A 14860-nucleotide genomic window follows, 5' to 3' on the forward strand; every position below is an offset into this window, starting at 1 on the left:
AAATTATGATTGTCTCCATGTAATCAATCCTAAACCCTGCAGTGAATATGTAGCTGAGGTATTGAATAAAACGTTCTCCTTACATGTCGATTTGGGCAGTATTTTGTTTGAAATCAACAATGAAATTAAACAATCGTAGATCTACTTCAGAATACATAAAAGAACAGCAGCATTCAGAGCTAGTGTACACTAGGAATTTACTATACAATACCATTAAAATCCACAGAATGTGCTTTTTATATTATTCTAAATTACAATAATGCTCGTTAAAGAGCTGTATAAAGTCAAATAGGTCCCCCCACCCCCCCACCCCCGAATTACAGTATTTCAATAATAACATTTTAAACAAACAAGTGAAAATCAGGGGTCAGTTAAAAACGGGGTTCCTAATGCCCGCCAGCACTGGGTTACTGCGACGCTTTCCGCTGAGGAGAGTCAGGGAGAACACAAAGAAGCACAGGCTCATGAATCCCAGGATAACGATCCCGGAGACCAGCGCACTTGTGACTGAGTTGAGCTGGAAGGCAGGTCTGTTTAGCTGTGCTGAAACAAAGAGCGGGCAGTGGGTGTTTAGAAGAGTGGGCAGAGAGTGCAGAGGGACGCCACCTGAATGTACAGGCGTAGTCCCCACCTTGACCATGAAGCAATACATTTAGGGGCCTATTAAACTTACTGTATATTTTAACTGGCACTTTTTGCTTTGTGTGATGTTATCAAATGTGTTTGGTAAGAGCTAGCTAATCATGTTCAACTCTGCTGTATCAGCTAATTTCACCTTGTCCGTTTAATGGCTAATTTTAAGATTTGGCTTTAGTAGGGTATCTGGTTTCAGAGTCTGTGGATCATATTTTTCTAAATACAAGGTTATGTTGACTGATGACTGCCGTTCAGTTTTAACTCAGAGTTACACTAAATCAACAGCAACAACAACAACAAAAATTGTATTTGTAACCATTTAAGGAGTTGTGTTGACGGTTCAGAGAGTCAAAGAAAAAAGAAACTATTTAAAGGAAAAGTGAAGCTTAGATTTTTGAACTGAGAAACAGCAGCTGCAAAGCACAGTATGTTGGGCATTCTCCTGATTAAAATGACATGCATGAGCCAGAATTTTAGATTTCATTAGTGTACTATAAAATAATATATAAACTGGCATTTTATTTGTGCTGAATATGTGTGGAAAGTTACCAGCTACAGCAGCTGTTTGTTTGTTTACTTTAGCCCCCAACAATGATACTGTATTTATGGGAACAAGAACACAAGAGGCTTCTGGGCATTTGGGTTAACATACTAAGATGGCACAGCGGGAACATTTCTGTCTTGCATATTTGAGCACTAGGTTATATCTATTCCCATGCACTGTATCAAATCTAAGAATGAAAACCATTCTTGCTAAAAGAAAGCGATTTGTATTGCATACATCCATGAACTGGAGAAACCTGAAGAAAAATACATGACACATTTCAGTGACACATTTCAGAATTATCAGCAGTATAACTGTATTTCCTCCTTAAGTGAAATGAGGATTTGAATAGACAGTATTTGAACTGGGTTTTGATTTACATTCAACACTAAATACCTTGATTAACCTTTCGGATTGCCACAAAGTGTGCACTGTTATATTTTTTTTCTTGAACTACAAGATCAAATAACAATAAATCTTACCTAACTGGGAGTTGTTGGTTGGTGTTTCATCTGAATGTTTAGGGAGGAAAAGAACATCATATCAGTATCATGATACAAACTGGCACGCTCTTGAAAATAGAAACCATGCATGTGCATAGAAGGCACAAACAATGAGGCTTTTTTTTTTTTTTTATCTCAGTGTATTCACAGTCCTCAGAGTCCATTTCACAAAACCCCAGATAATTTAGCACAATTGGTTCTGTTTAAGAGAGGCCACAGTTTAACTGCAGGAGTTATTCTCTACTCCCCTGCATCTAAAATAAACAGCTGCAAGCCAACAAGTTGATAATCCAAGCATTTGCGAAAACACTTTACATGAAGTGTCTCTAGTTACTGTGTGCTTGCATAGTAGTTACTTTGTACATACATGTGTACTCACACATAATTACAATGTTATTGTGCATAGTTAGAATTTACTTAATGTGTACGTTTTTTTTGCATGATATATGTAAGTACACAATTGTATCAGAAAAGGGTTAAGGTTAGGGCTAAGGGATAGGGTTAGGGTTAAGGATAGGCTACGGTTATATTGTGCAAAAAGACTTAAACATTAAGTACATTGTAACTATGCATAATAACATTGTAACTATGCATAATAACATTGTAATTCTGTGTAATTACACCTGTATTTACTAACTACCACCTAAATACACAGTAATTAGAGGCAATGTAAAGTGTTACCGCATTTGCTCTATAAACGTGTAAGTTGGTTTGTTTTCATGTAAGCTAACTGGATCCTTTTTTTCCCCTTCATATTATCAGATTGTATTTCGAAGACAATAGTTCTCATGTTAATAATGTACTTATTACATTTATTTGGTATGTTTCTCATAAACATTAAAACAAATATAATTTTGTCAGTGAGAAATGCATTGTTTTTTGTGTACCAAGTCCAAAGTAAGTAAATTCATTTGGGTTTATTTGACTGCATTTGGCGTGATGAGTCTCTGAGATGTGTGCCCCTCGTGTCAGGTTTAACAGGAGTATGTCTGGAATGAATGCATGAAGAAGACTCACCGCTCCTTGTAATAATGGGACCTGCTGTAATGACAGCGTTTCCAGAGGCACTCTGAGGAACAGGTGTTGTCTCCTCAAAAAGATTCCTTTTCTTTCGGCTGCCACAGATCTGTAATGAAAACATCAAGATCTAAACGAAATGTCTGCTCAATCTGAACATTTAAATGCAGTTTATTTTGATAAGCTACATTATATTATAAACCTGGCAGTTCAATCAATCTTTATTTTATATAATGCCAGAGACAAGGGACAGGTTGAGAGTGTGCATAAGAAGCACGATCAGGCTATCAGGTTCCGACCAGAGATCGCTGGCAGGACTTCTTGAAATATACACTTCAAGCAGCCTAAGCGATCCAGATTAAAATACAAATATTTTAAAATATGTCTTTATACACTAAAATAATGTGTTCGGTTTGCAAAAGGGTTAATATCCTTGGCAGCGGTCATTACCTGTGGATAATCGACCTTATCTTTCAATAACCTGTGGCTCGGGACACTTAACTGTCATCCTGGTCAGTTATCTAGCAGGCAATGAGCTCTGTGGAGGACAGGCATGCTTCATTGATAGACAGAGTCGCTAGATCTCATTAATCTCCAGCTATGATTACAAAACCTGTACCTTTTAATATGTGTACTTAATAGTACAGCAATCGACTAATATCGGTGAAAGGCTTTGTCATTATCCTGTAATTACAGTAAAAGTTTAAGCAAGTTTAATTTCTGATTTAGTTTCCCAAAAACAGCTTTTTTTCTGAAAACTCTGGCATTATTACTGTTACACTGTTTCCATTTTTTATCTGCATATATATATATATGTGTGTGTGTGTGTGTGTATATATGTGTGTGTGTGTATATATATATATATATATATATATATATATATATATATATATATATATATATATATATATATATATATATTTTAATTAAAAAAAAAAATTAGCATTGTATGCAATAGTTTAAAATGTAACTAAGGGATTGTGATTGCAGATTGCACACAGTCTCGTCTGTTAACACATGCATTTTATCAACGTGTTCGCTGGCAGTGACATCTACCTACCTCGCACACTGCTGCTCTGTACAATTATTCTTCAGATCTTACCGGCATGAGTAAAGGACAGTCATCTGCTCTGCAGAGTTTGGTCACACAATGTAGAAACACAGTCGACATCTTCTGGTTTTTGTGCTTGACAAACCGGAACACTTCGAAGGAAAACCTGCCCATTTGACTTTTGCCGTTTTCAAAAACAGTTGTTTGTGGATCTTTGTCACAACTGTTTGAGAAAAAAAGAATAGAATAAAATGATTGAAAACTACTGGGGGGGTGGTATCTTAAAACGTGAAATAACTTTTCCTCAGTTTTTTTTTTTTTAACTGAAAGTTAAAAGGTAGCAAAAAGGCAACCCTTTACCTAAAGAACAGATCGTATCTAAGTTCGTCGCTAGGATTCCCAGAAGGCGTTGTGTAACAGTAGTCCATCAAAACATTCCATCTGTGGAGCAACGATCAGCGAGTGTTAGTGCTTTCCAATTAACTATCAAGAACAATGATCAGCGAGTGTTAGTGTATTCAATTAACTAGCAAGAACAATGAACAGCGAGTGTTAGTGCTTTCCAGTTAACTAGCAAGAACAATGAACAGCGAGTGCTAGTGTATTCAATTAACTAGCAAGAACAATTAACTAGCAAGAACAATGAACAGCGAGTGTTAGTGCTTTCCAGTTAACTATCAAGAACAATGATCAACGAGTGTTAATGCTTTCCAATTAACTAGCAAGAACAATGATCAGCCAGCATTACTGCTTTTCAATTAACTAGCAAGAGAAATGCGTGGTTTTTAACTGCTGAGAATTGTCTGAATTTTGCTTTGGAAGGGATAGTGTGGCCTTATGAAAAAACACATGGTGATGCTGATATTCTCTTTGGTGTCTTTTATGGTAGCCGGGTACAATTATTTAATACTAACACAACCTTTTCTTAAAAGCTGCTGTGAGGATATTGGCACCATAATTCAAATCAAATCCCAAGACTAGTGAAAAGAACCAATTCCAACCAATTCAGTTGAATTGTCCTTGTATGTATTCCGTCCCGCCGCGACGGGGTAGTGGAAACAAGCATGCCAATGTGTTTTGTTTGTTTTTTTAATGATGTCACCAGGTAACTGTTATTTTTGTTCTTCACCTATTCCAATTCAGAAAGGCAGATTTAAAAGACCTAAACGGGGGTACCTTCCATCCAGGTTAGTTGCTTTGACTGCTGCGTACACTTTGGTCTTTAAGGGCAGCCCTGCGTTTGGTATTGCCAGCTGCTGTGCATAGGTTGAGTCCTGCAAAGACATCACAGTTTAGAGCTGAGGATCAATGCAGAACAGATCAACAGCCGTGCACGCACAACTGTATTGATTGCACGGATGATAATGTTATACTTTTAACTACAAAGTACACTGCTGTTCTTCAAAAACATACAGGTGAAACCTTTTTTTTTCCAAATGCATTCTGTGCCAGATTTACAAAGATCTGAATCCAGTGCAAGGTTTTACAAAATATCAAAGTTTATATTTTTCTTGCAGCAAAATGTTAGTAAATTTCTTGTCTGTGCTTCCGCTAATACTAACTGAAGAATCTGCATAAGACACTGGAGCAGACCCCTCACACACAGCACTTTGCACAACTCCTTCAGTTTCTGTTCAGCTTTAATCAATATATTTGACATGATCTTAAGACAAGGTTATTCTAAGTTGCTGCTCTATCTGATTTAATTCAAAGACTACTTACATTGTAGAGGAGTAAATTCAAAGTGCTTAAAAACGAACCATTGTTGTCCTTGACAGAAATAGCAGCAGATGACCTGGAGGAAAAATATGAGAGTCAAATGAAACGTGATCATGCTAAGAACGTTCATAAATAGCAACCATATCCTATATAATGTGTAAATCATTATAGACCAAGACAGTTCATATTCCTTGTGTTTATATCCGCTGGGCAAAAGGGATTACAGGAATAATTAAAAAATACACACGCACCTTTCCATTTCTCTACCATTCTTAATGCTCAGTTATAAGTGCAATGAAAGTAAATATGACATCATTGCTTTGAACCCATCAAAATTCCTGGTAGGGTAATATGATTGCCTGATTCCAATGTGATTGGTATATTTTATATATTACAAATATCCCCTTTATCTTTTTTTCCTCCTAAATTCTTATAGCCATTTTTCTAATGCTTACTTTTTCTACATTTTATTTAAGTAAATATGTCTTAACCCTATGCAAGGAGTAGGCTGAACAACATTATTGCCAGCTCCTGTGCATAGGCAGAATCCTACAAAGTTGACATCTAAAAGTTTCATCACAAGAAGAAGGAGTGAACAATTTAAGATCATATAATTACTGTATGCTTCATTATTCGATTCATTGCTGCTTTCCTCAGTCAGAGCAGGCTACAGTGCCCATCGTTAATTCTCTAAATCTAAAATCATGAAATATTGAGGGTGGTGCATTAGGGCAGGGTCTTTACAATGTAAAGTATAGGACACTCACAATTTACTGGCCTGACGACAATTCAAACTGTATTACTGAATCCTGAAATCAGGAGGGCGCTCTCTTTATAAGTAGCATCCTGTAGGTTTTGCAATCAAAAAGCACACAACCGTTTAAATAAACCTGCTAAACCTAGAGCAGTTGCTTACTGCTAAGACACAAGCGATCAATTCTATATTCAACTGCTTTGTTAAAATGCATGTAAGCGGAAGACTTACGAAGCGAGCTGCGTATTGTTGACGAGGTACTCAAGAGGATAGCTGCAGCTGAATTTATACAGCAGACCAGGCAGATAGCTGATGATTGTTGGAGGATCTGGAGTGTCAATATATCCTGAAAGATTACCAATCTGCACCATGGATGAGTTGCCATATGCATTGACACCTGGGACTGAGGACACCTGCAATACAGTGTCAATACTGATTCAATTCAAAGCCTAATGGTTTGTAACTGTTACCAGGTCTAACACACCGAATAGCTGCCATTCACAATTGCAACACAAGCAATCCACTACAGTGACCTAATCTATTCCATTGAACCCTATTTTAAAGAGAACAAGACGGCAAGACATTGCACAACGGTTCCATTTCTTTATACCAAGTTAGTATACACATTTTAATTTATCAAAGATTGGCATTTACTTATTGTACCTTGCAAACATGGAGCCAGGGTTGAAAACCTTGATAACGGATGCTGATTGAATTATATTTGTGCCTATTTAAACGAACACCACAACTTCACTTAGCAAAACAGAGAATTACATTTAAGCTGCAGTACAATAGCAATGCAGAGTTATACTTTTGTACTGTAGGTTTTGAAAATCAGGCCCCAGATGCGTAACTGTTGAATAAGAGTGAGGGTAAGTTGATTTTGAAATCAAATCATCTACATTTTGTATTTGATTTTTATGTGTGTTACACACGGCAGATACCAGTGATTTGTACTTCAGAGAGACACCTGTACGGTTGTTTAAATCACTCCGAAGCACATCAAGTTTGGAATTTACAACTTACATGCAACATTTACAGGTTATGGATGCTGGATCTCATGTAGTTTGTAGTGGCCTTACCTACTGATCTACTGTTCTCCATTATACAATCCATATAAAAACGATTTTGTCTGTCATATAACTGCTGTGAATATAACAAGCACAGCGCAAATTAGACAATCCTATTAAATTATATAATACAGTATATAATAGCCACTGCACAAGAAGAGTTTAGATTTTTTTGTACACTTGACTTTCAGACATTTACTCCTGCTTTTAACGCTTTGAAAGGAAAAAACAAATTCAAGGTTAATACAGAACTGAGAAAACAGACTAAAAGTGCCAAAAGAGACCTTGAATTAATTACTTAGTTGTGTAGTTATAGTTTTGTAAAATGCCACGTTTGTTTTTATCTTTCGCATATAATCAAAGACTGGACTTAACACTTCAGAAACATACATTGCTGTTACATCAGAATTGTGATCGAGGGGTTTATTTAAAATGTCCACCGCAAACAGCGGCAGATCTTAATACTGCACCTTGGAATTTATAAAGCTCATTTCACTGCATTTGTTCTGTCTTTAATAATATTAGTGAGTGGGTATATAAATAACCCCTGGGGGAAAAAATCACAGCTGGAATAATATAGTAGAGGGAGCATCAGTATTTAGACCCATCACTGTTCAGATCATTAATTAGACACCTCAGTATTTAAGTCATTAATTCAACCCCTCAGTATTTAGATAATTAATTCAACTCCTCAGTATTTAGACAATTAATTCAACTCCTCAGTATTTAGATCATTAATTAGGCCCCTCAGCATTTAGATAATTAATTCGACCCCTCAGCATTTAGATCATTAATTAGACCCCTCAGTATTCAGATCATTAAGTAGACCCCTCAGCATTTATATCATTAATTCGACCCCTCAGTATTCAGATCATTAACTAGACCCCTCAGTATTCAGATCATTAATTCGAACCCTCAGTGTTCAGACCCGTCACTGTTCAGATCACTAATTCGACCCCTCTGTGTTTTGGATGGATTTGAAGCGGTAGTTTTGTTTACCACCAGGCTGTTGCCGCAGGATTCCAGGGTGTTCAGGCTGATGGTGAAGATGACTGCAGTGGGGAAGGTGTTGTTATTGATGAAGCCCCTGCAGTGAGCGTCACCATGTCTTCCATTGAGGGATAAATCTGTTTCCGAGTAACCAGAGAACAGAACTGGGCAAAAATTAATCTTCAGAGTGACGGTCTGGACTCCACAAAAGACGCTGATGTCCCTTTCAGCTGACGAAAAGAAGACATTTTTTTAAACCTCACAGACTCAAACATTAGAACAGTTATTGTGTTTTTTTTGTTATATTATCTGTATTATATGGAGCTCTATCAATAATAACCCCAGTTTTTAAGGAATGTTGTTTTGTGTCAGAATTTGTATTGACAAATGAATTACATTTAGATATCTATAAAAAATAATAATAATAATAATAATAAAAAAAAACAGACAACGGGTTGAAACATTTGTGAATAGGGCACGTGATTGGTGATCTATTTATTGCATAATTTAAAAATATATATATATTGTGTATTTTCGTGCTTTTTCTTAAAACCATTTGCTAGTAGCAACTGGTTTCCATTATATAGTTCCTATATGCAACAGAGTCCTTATTTCTTACCAGGAGGGAAATGATATAAGTTCATGCAATAAACCTACTGGAAATAAACTGATGGAAAAATAATCATTTCGCTCCGATAAAACCCACTTCATGTCCCGCTAAAATTTAGCGAATGATAAAAATAGGAATTCATGAAAATAAGTCGTCATACTCTTACCAGGGAACCTGCTGTGATAATTGGCATCACAATTGTACCCATTGAACTGGGCGCCAGCTGAAATCACTTTACTTATTAACAGAAGAAGCAAACATACTGGTTCCATTGCAACACCTGGAAAGGGAAAGTTATTCAAACATGAGTCATTCCAGCAATGCTTCCTCTATTTTAAAATAGATCAAATCAGTTTAATCCCCAGTAACAGAGAGATCAGGGTGCAGTATTTTTTTAATTTGAGAACTCATCGGATTTCATTTGTGAGGTCTCATGAAGAATTTAGAAAATGTAAAAGAGCTGCGTCAAATATTCAAAGTTGAATAATGGTGATGTCTAGTTGAACTGGCGCAGTGAAACGCAGTCTAGATGTTGTGTCAATTCCCTTTAGCATTGCTAACCCACACACATTACTGTCACAATTTTAGCTGAGCTCTGTATTATTGATATTTTTAAGAAAACAAACTTGAGCCAAATGTTAAGAAAATAAGGAAATAGTGCTGCTTTCCCCTCTGTCTCTGATCCAGCTGTACCCACAATCTGGTGTTGTTATGTTTCATTTTGCTGGATCACCTTCTAAAAAAAAATTATGTCATCCACACCATCAATAACAATTTTATTTTAAAAAATGGTTGTCAGTTTTTGCTTTGTTTGTCGTCCAAAAGTGCCTTTTTTATTTTGCCAATCCGTTATCAACATCAGATAAGCCGGCTGTGACCTGGAAAAACAATGAGCTAACCTGAGGTTTGGCTGCCGGTGGTTTAAAGATGATTTTCAGATGAGTTCAAATAATGTTTCAAACTGTCTTGCAAACACCTGGAAATGTTGCCACTTACCCAAGTCCCTTGAAGCTGGCAGGTCAGCGGTTCTCCATGTGCTTTAGCCTGCTGCATGTGATCAAATGTTGAGCACTGCAGCTCTACAAAACAACAAGAATCAGGGGTCCTGGTGAAAAAACATAAGGATTTTATTATCTGAGCACTTTAACAAAAAACACTGTCTGGAAGAACATGGGAAAATCCATCAAAACCTCAATGTATTATACAAATCTTTTCACGGGCCCGGAAACATGAGCAGGTTTTGAAGTTTCCCACTCATATTCTTTCTGCCTGATCCTCCTCTTTCAACACACACAAGCGGTCTGAGGGGGGCTTGACGCTGCAAGAGGTCCGTTTGGGGAAATTATCTTGTCATCGTCTGTTTGAGATAGCTGGTCTGGTAAATGGGGCAAGTATTCTCGGCGCTTCTCGGGCTAATCTGTGCTCAGGTTTGTCAGAGTGTTTTTTGACGCTTTGTGTGTAAATTCTCTTTCAGCACGTATCAAGTCATTTCTTCTCCGGTGTGGTAGAAAGCCCACAAAGCCTCTCCTCACATAATCAGAGCCAGAACAAATTACACATCTCAGCAGATGGCTGCTGCACAGCTATGATGAGTACCAGTGCTGTCTCAGCAGAGCCTCTGGATTGGGCTCCCATGCGGAGTTCTTACCAATTCTTTCAGCACCCGAAACCAGCACTATCCCCCACGCCCATGTTTTGCTTGGTTATTAATATTGTTTTTTGTTTGTTTGCAGCTTCGGTTGACACTCCACCACTCTGAGCTCAGCATGGCTGCTCTCTCTCTCTCTCTCTCTCTCTTTTTGTTTTGATTGTCTTGTGTAAAGAAAGAATATCATTTTTTTGAGCGGCTTATTTAGTGCTCAGTGAACCTGAAGCTGTCTTCTTTCCAAGTCTTCCCAGCCCTTTGGCACTGTAGGGATCCCATTCGTCCTGTTTGAAAGAGAAAGATATGCAGATGATATATACAATGCTGCGATTGCATTTGATTTAATTTATGATTGTTAGAAGGTATTTTTGGCCATGCTGCATATTAAATATATATGTTATGTATTGTAAAATATTTTTTAAACCTAGACTTGCAATATTGAACCTTCCTGAATCATCATTGTAACAGTTTAGCTAACTTAAATATTACAGTTCTTAACATGGCGTGCTACGAAACAAATGCAACCTAACATTGTGTATTCAAATGTGAAATAATACCAACTGAACCAACAGTGGTCTACAAGTGCCATTGAAAGCCTTATTGAACTAGAGTTAAAAATGTTTACAGTGACAAAATTAACAGGTCTTGATCTTAGCACAGTTGGTCTGTGTGTGGGGGGTGTGCTCGAAGCTGAAGCCTGGCTGTTCAGAGCTGTTTATTTTTCATTGTCTCACCACCCTGCCCTTTGCATGGCACTGTTTGCTCCACAGTCAAGCCTGCCTTACCAACTATACAACAAACCATTGCCAGCAGGCAAAAGGATCCAGATCCAAGCTACATCAAACAAACCATACCGGTGAAGTATACCCAAATGAGCAAGCTATGTTAACAGTGCACTGGTGCAGTTGTACAGTGGTTCTCCTTGCTTATTTTAAGGACTAGGGGTGAGACGACACACCAAGGTCACGATATGTATAACGATACACAAACCACAATACGCTTCGAAACATGATATGAAAAAATCATCTCTGCTTCGCGGACGTGAAAATATTTCAGATCTATACACAGATCCAGTTGAAAATCAATTACTGTAAAAACCTTTGTATAAATCTATTGTCTAGGTATTTTTAGTGGGTCCTAAAAAGGGGGGAGCGACTTATACACCGGTGTGACCTACAGGCTTTTTTCTGAAATTGTTGTCTCAAAAAGGGGGACAACCTATACACATGTTTTTACGGTATATGTATTTACCACTAAGTAGTATAGCACTTGTTTCAGTTTAAAGACAAAGCAGGACGTCAGTTTCTGGGACATCAGATTTAACTTAATTAATCAAATCTCCTTCCACATTTCAGAGAAAGGAAAAAAACACTAAGCAATATGTTTGATAACAGTTACAGTACAAAGTTCATTCATGTGTTTCTTTAGAAAAACCTAAATATCAAGTCTTTCAGCATTAAGTTGTGATGTAAATTTTTTTAATCAGCGTTTTCGATTTCATCATACTTAACTTTAACTCAATAGATTATTATTATTTATTATTATTATTATTATTATTATTATTATTATACATTTTATCACTAAGTATTTGTATTTTTCTAGTTAAGGTTGTATATATAATTAGATTTTGTATACTGTTCTATACTGTGCTGTTTTTAACTGGGGTTAGAAATAATTTAAATTAATGATAAAATTAGTATGAAATAAGTAATTTTCAGCAGGATTAACACATTTCTTTAAACATATTCAACCAAATCAAAGTTTAAGGATCATTCAACCAAATAAAAACATTATTAGGGCGCACTGAAAGGTGAATAAATATAAAATAAAACTCGTAAGAAGCGTAAAAATGAGATATGTTTTGTCATCTATAATAAATAGCTTTACAGGAAACACACACTCTTTCCGGAAAAAAAAAAAAGTCGAGTGAGATAAACAAAATTCTTGTAGCCTATCTTTCCTCACAAATGACAGGCCTTCCTGTCCACATTATATATATATATATATATATATATATATATATATATATATATATATATATATATATATATATATATATATATATATATATAATTTACAGTGGGTTGTGATATGAAAATAAAATCTTTTACAAGATTCACATGATTCCATCTTTCTTTTTTTTTTGGGTGTCTGTACAATCAATCAAAGTGTTGGGATTCTTCGTATATCATATTTGATATTCAAATATATCTATAAGGTTTATTGAAAACTAGAGGCAGGGGAGGGGGTGTCTAAGTCAGGTGGGAAGATAACGGTCTCTATTTGGGTGGAAGTACTACTTGTTCAGCAAGCGGATAAACTAAAGGCCTGCTGACCTCACATAGCCTGAAGCCTGGAATCCGGCAACAGAGCTTCACTCCATCAGATCCTGCTCTTTTGAACCTCCTGACCCATTCCTTACATCTGTTTTCTTCTTTAAGGAAACGAAAACTTTAATTTTGCCTTCCATCTGTCGTCTGTATTAGAACATTGTGGTGTTGCACAGCACACTATTATTATATTATTGAAGCCTTTAGTACAGTGTCGGTATTACCTGCTTACCAACAATCGAATACGAAAAAAAAAACATTGTTTCCTCTACTCCCGCTTAAATTCCGGAAGCGTCTGGCTGGCTCATTGCACAGTGAGATATGTCTAGGATCAAGTGACGTTTATGTTCGGACAACCAAGACCTTTTGTTTCATGTTTTTCAGTTTAATAAATGTGGCGTATTAGCTACTCATTTCAAGCTTGTACCACGATGCACGAAGGCGTATCATATCTTGTTGTAAAGTATTGTGAACCATCAACATACGATGAATCACCCCTATTAAGTACTAAATAACAGTCCATAGGGTTTTCCACAAAATATAAAATAAAGTGTGTGAGCACAATCATTATGCAAAGTACACAGCTGATGATGTCATTCTTTGAGCGTGCTCGGTTCCATTTCTCATTCCCAACAGGCTTTTTGTCCTATAGAATGTAATTACAATTCTATTGCTGAACAATGAACAATGAATACATATCCATGTAGCAATAACCTTTTAGTTGAAGAGACCGTATAATCCATTGACAAAAGCAGACTAAGCCTATCTAGTGTTTCCGTTCCACACAAATGTCCCTTCTCTCCAACCCAGTGTCTCTTAAACAACTCATTGTCTGATTTTAAATATAACAGCAATCACTTCCTTTCTGTGTAGTGAATAAAAAGGCATTACCTATATTCTTTTACATTACATGTGAAAAGGGTATTTCTTGGTTGTCACCTGCTGAAGAAAAATACAATACTGTATATATGATACCAAATGTACTGGGGCTATCCCAAACTAAATATGCTTCTCTTTTGTTGAATCCGTAATAAATTGTGAGCTATCAGGTGCACACAATACACTGTAACAAATACTTTTGTTTTCAAGTTACCAGTAAAGAGTGTGTTTATAAAACATATCTAAACGCAGAAGTTCATTCATTATCCAATAGACTTCTGACAATAAATGTAATGCTTTTAGTTACAATGCCACAAAAGGTTAATTCAATTATTATTAACTCGTGACGCAAGTGATATAATTTAGTACTTATTTGCATGTAACCTCATATAATATGATTACTGTGGCTAATAATTTAACAGCTAAAGTTATATAGGAGACATGCTGCCTGGGTCATTTTCACAGGGCTCTAGCCAACACCACCTAGGGCCAGAATATTAGATAAGCCAAATGTATATTGTATGTGCCAAGTTACAGTCTCTGTTCTATAAGAATAATTTCCAGTAGTAAAAGAAGAAAAGGGGATACAATGCAAAGAGTGCAGGTTTAGAGTCATGGCTTAGTTGCCATGTAGATGCACTGAAGTAATTTTAAAGAAAGTTTTATATTTGAAATGCTTCAAATGCTACACAATGAGAGCCTCATTTTTTTTCTCTCTTATTAAATGTAGTGTGCCAAATTATTTTACAGCAGATATACTGTCCAATTATTTCTTTCCCCTGACTCTAGCAATTCCACATAGAGCTCAGGGAAACCGCTCAGTGGGCGTCCTACGATCCCATGGCTTGGACCAAGCCAGCTTCCTCTTTGACATGCACGAACTCGAGCGCGAGTGTCAGCGAGCCACCGCCCCCTGGAGGACAAAGGCCAGTTCTGCAGGTGAGTTCACAGGCTACCTGGCCGGTAAGGTCTGCTGTAACCCATGGCAGCGCCAAGGCCAATGGAACACTCCCTCCGGAATCTCCAGAGAGCCTCTTTTCCACTTCAGTAGTCCAGCTCCATTTCGTTCGCAGTCATCCGGTTGACTCGTTTGAAATGTTAGGACAGAAATT

At 36.8% G+C, this 14860-nt stretch overlaps 1 protein-coding gene across 1 annotated transcript; it reads right to left on the reverse strand.

Annotated features, from left to right (window-relative positions):
• Nucleotides 1–318: 318 nt before the first annotated feature.
• On the reverse strand, nt 319–9988 carry zpld1a (zona pellucida-like domain containing 1a). Its single transcript, XM_041233229.1, has 11 exons — nt 9891–9988; nt 9061–9174; nt 8294–8514; nt 6456–6637; nt 5474–5546; nt 4928–5025; nt 4112–4192; nt 3803–3974; nt 2701–2809; nt 1663–1692; nt 319–543 (listed from the first exon to the last, which is right to left on the reverse strand). Exons 2-11 carry the CDS (start codon nt 9164–9166, stop codon nt 368–370), a joined length of 1248 nt encoding a protein of 415 aa, XP_041089163.1. The 5' UTR covers nt 9167–9174; nt 9891–9988; the 3' UTR covers nt 319–367.
• Nucleotides 9989–14860: the final 4872 nt, after the last annotated feature.

This window comes from Polyodon spathula, chromosome 30 (assembly GCF_017654505.1).
Source record: "Polyodon spathula isolate WHYD16114869_AA chromosome 30, ASM1765450v1, whole genome shotgun sequence".
Classification (NCBI taxonomy): Eukaryota; Metazoa; Chordata; class Actinopteri; order Acipenseriformes; family Polyodontidae; genus Polyodon; species Polyodon spathula.